The 3,805-nt window shown below is 54.9% G+C and overlaps 1 protein-coding gene across 1 annotated transcript in view; it reads left to right on the top strand.

The window, feature by feature from the left end:
• Nucleotides 1–2,544: 2,544 nt before the first annotated feature.
• Nucleotides 2,545–3,805, top strand: part of Ccdc12 (coiled-coil domain containing 12) — a 22,842-nt gene continuing 21,581 nt past the window's right edge. Inside the window, exon 1 of the mRNA XM_013030264.1 lies at nt 2,545–2,660. Coding sequence (XP_012885718.1) covers nt 2,565–2,660 — 96 coding nt within the window. The 5' untranslated portion in view covers nt 2,545–2,564. The remainder of the gene's footprint in view (nt 2,661–3,805) is intronic.

The raw sequence follows: 3,805 nt of genomic DNA, 5'->3' as shown, positions 1-3,805 counted from the left end.
CCGGCTTCCTGCACCCGGTGCCACCGCCGCCCCGCCTCTCCGGGGACCGTGCACGGGGCGGGGAGCCCGGAGGAGGGAGGGGGAGGAGGAGGGGGAGGAGCCTGAGGTCAGAGAGGCCCCAGGGAGCCGGCCCCGCCCCCCTCCCCCCCTCCACACCCCCCCCCAGCTACCTGCGCCTCTGGGGCACCCTGGGGCATTTGGGGGTGGGGTGGGGTTGGGGAGGGGGGGCGATCAAGGCTTCCACACCTGCCCTGGGGGATCCCCTGAGGGGTTAAGTGGGGTAAGGATGGGTCAAGTCTTCATGATCACCCCCAGGGAGGACCCATTATTGGTTACTGCCTGAGTCATCCTCATCAGGGGGTAAATATAAAGGTTGTTTTTTTTTCTGGGGGGGCTGGGGGGGTTGGGGGGTGTGGATCTTGAATTCAAGGGGCCTTGGGGCACTGTCCCCCCCTCCCCAGCTCTTTTCGGCTCCAGGTCTCTACCTTGAGCCACAGGGTCCACCACTCCTGGCATCTCTGGTGGTCCACGGGGAGATTGTTAAACCGTCTCCCGGACTCTGCTGCCCAGGGGCTGGGGTTGGGACTCCTGAGAGTCCTTAGATCTCACGCAGCCTGGGCCAGGGTGCTGGTGGCTCACACATGTAATTCAAGGAGTGTGTATGTATGAGACGTATTAGGGCTAGAACTCTAGGGCTAGAACTCAAGAGCCTACGTGCGGTCCCTTGGCTTTTCTTTTCTCCCTACCCCACCCCCAAAGCTAGTGTTCATGCTGTTTGAGCCATAGCTCCACTCCCTGCTTTTAATTAATTAATTTTTTGATTGGTCATAGGGCCTGAACTCTGAGCCTGGGCGCTGTCCCTCAGCAGTTCTTCAGCTCAAGACCAGCGCTCTACCACTTGAGCCACAGCGCCACTTCCAGCTTTTTCTGCTCATGTGGTGCTGAGGAATGGAACCCAGGGCCTCGTGCATGCAAGGCAAGCACTCTACCACTGAGCCACCTTCCCAGCCCTATACTTGGGACTTTAAAGCCTGCTATGTGTGGGGCAGTGGAAGGGAATTAGCCAACTTGGTGAATCCACAAAGCTCCCCCCCCCACCTCCAATACCCTCAGAAGGGCAGAGCACTTGTATTGGCTTTAGTTTAGATGAGCCCCACAGATGGCCTCCTCCTTCGGGAAGCCTTCACTTAAGGGCAGAACACTTGCTTTTTTGTCTTTTGTTTTTTTAACCTCATGAAGTGGGTGCCTCCAGCCTATTTTACAGATGGAGAAACTGAGGTCCAAATGAGTCACACAGAGGTCAGCAGGGGCAGGGTAGTGAGGTTGAACTTAACCTTTACTGGGTCATTGTGACTATCACAGGGGTGTGTGTGTGTGTGTGTGTAGCCTTCTGTTGTGGGGAAGGAGTGTGCAAAGCCCAGAGAGGTGTCTGGCTCCTAAGAATTAACCAATCTGGAGTCTTCTTAGATCTTTGGTGGCCAAAAGAAGAATAGATATTATTCTATCCCTGGCCTGTTTTGTCCCCATGGTTTGGGTGGCCCCTTGACTCTGGCCTTTTCTTCTTCCCCATCCATTGTAGCTCTGATCATCTATAACCTTGCCCTGGTAGGTTGTAGACCCACTGTGTGGGGGAGGGGTGTGGAGGGGGGGGGAAGTGTCTAGACACAGGGGGTAACAGGGTTGGATCAGGAAGGGAAATGTGTAGAAATTGGGCAGTTGAAGGGATTGGGGGAGGGTGGAGTGGGTGTCCCATTTGTCCACTTAGACCAACCTTCTACAAGAAGCACCCCCCTAGGCTGAGAAAGACTTGAAACTATTGGCTCCCCTTGGTGCAAGGGTGTAGGGGTGGATGGTGTGGGGAGAAGGGAGGGGGGAGCCTAATCCCTGAGGTGAGGGATTTTGGGGGACCTCTCCATACTGGAAGAACTTGACATCAGCTATAGAAGAACTTGACATCAGCTGCTTATCCAAACCAAAAGAGAAGATCCTGGAATCTCGGGGGAGCTATGATTAACCTCCTGCAGTGAAGAGGTTAAACCTAACTTGGGGCGGTGGAATGGTTCCTTGACATCGCCCCACCTCACCCTCCCCCCCGCATCCCATGGTCTAGGTTGTTGGCATTTGTTCTTTAACCCAGGACTGGGGAGGCCTGACTCTTGAGTACTTGGGCCATTCCTCAAAAGGGATGAGGTTATCAAAACGGGGTGCGGGTGGGGAGCGAGGGCAGGCAAACAAAACAAAAGAAAACCAGGTCTCACTGTGCAGCTTGGAACCTGCCGGGGTAGCCCCAGGCTGGCCTCGAACTCGCAACCTCAATCCCCTTCTCTCATCCGACTCCATTCTCAGCGTCTTCTCCCTGGGGGCGGCTTCACCACGAGCGCGCTGATTGGAGCCTCCCAGCCAAGGGGCGGACCTTCCTCGAAGAACTCATCCTTGATTGGCTACCCGCACTCTCTCATTCTCGTCTTTGGATTGGCTGGGAGACTTCTCTTTTCGGGCATGCGCACTACGGAACCCGGGAAAAGTAAGAGGGTGTGGGGGGGGGGGGAAGTAGAGCAGGCAAGATGGCGGCTGCTCCGGCGGGTGTGGGCCGCCTCGAGGAAGAAGCGCGACGGAGAAAAGAACGGCTGAAAGCCCTACGGGAGAAAACGGGGCGTAAGGTGAGGAACGTGGAAGCGAGGGACGCTGGGCGAGGCGGTCTGCGGCTCAGGGCCGGAGGGCTGGAGATGAGAAGGGGAGGGGGGAAAAGTACATCCGCTTAAGTGCGCATGTGTACAAGGCGGAGCATGCGTAGAGCGACGGCGTGGGACTTAACTAGCGCTGGCATGGGCAGCGCGCATGCGCGCGGGTCGGCGTCGCTGTGTGTCGCGCGTTTAGTCCGCCTCTAGTTCTTTTTTGGATGCTTGTTGGAGTAGGCGAGATTCGTTCCGTTGTCTGGTTGGCCCCGCTGGTCCCTCACTGCCCACCAATCCCCCCAGGAAAAGAAGAGTTTCAGAACTTTTTTTCTTTCCTCTCTGCCAGCGTGCGTTGGGCACCTTTGCATGGGACTGATCTGAATGCACAGAATTTGTTTCCCCAGACGGCTTCTCGGGAATAGAACGGGGCAGTTAACTAATTTGTTCTGATTGTGTTTTTTCCATCAAAAAGTGGATTTAGCCAACGTAAAGTGGAGAGGAAAGGAGAATTTTCAGGTAAACACCTGTTGTGTTTACACCTTGGCCCTGTCACTTAATATGCATCATACCCCATGCCCAGACCCCCCCTCCCTGCCTCCTTCTCCCCCCCACACCTTCTCCACTTTAATGTGGAGTGGGGATTAGACTTGGTACACTCTTTCACTCCTCAACCTTCCCAACTGAGAAACGGACGTTTGTTCATCCGTCCAGTGGGGGAATAACAACTCCTACACATCCACTTTTCCTGGTTATTTTGGGGATCCAATAAAATAATAATCTGTATGAAAGGACTCTAGAGACCACAGAGGGTGGAGGTTTTGTTGATTCAGGTGCAAGAGCTGTGTCCTTCACTCTACCCAGTACAAAAATTAAACATTAAATGTCTAAGCTGGGAGCCAGTGGCTCAGGCCTGTCACCCTAGCTACTCAGAAGGCTGAGATCTGAGGATCACAGTTCAAAGCCAGCCCAGGCAGGAAAGTCCATGAGACTCTGTATCTCCAATGAACCACCACAATACCAGAAGTGGGGCTGTGGCTCAAGTGGTAGAGTGCTAGCATTGAGATGAAGAATTCAGGGACAGTGCCCAGGCCCTGAGTTCAAGGCTCACAATTGACCCCCCCTCCCCCCCC

This window comes from Dipodomys ordii, unplaced genomic scaffold (assembly GCF_000151885.1).
Source record: "Dipodomys ordii isolate 6190 unplaced genomic scaffold, Dord_2.0 Scaffold128, whole genome shotgun sequence".
In the NCBI taxonomy this organism is placed as follows: Eukaryota; Metazoa; Chordata; class Mammalia; order Rodentia; family Heteromyidae; genus Dipodomys; species Dipodomys ordii.
Note: the sequence above shows the minus strand (reverse complement) of the source record. Positions and strands in the feature narration are given on the sequence as shown.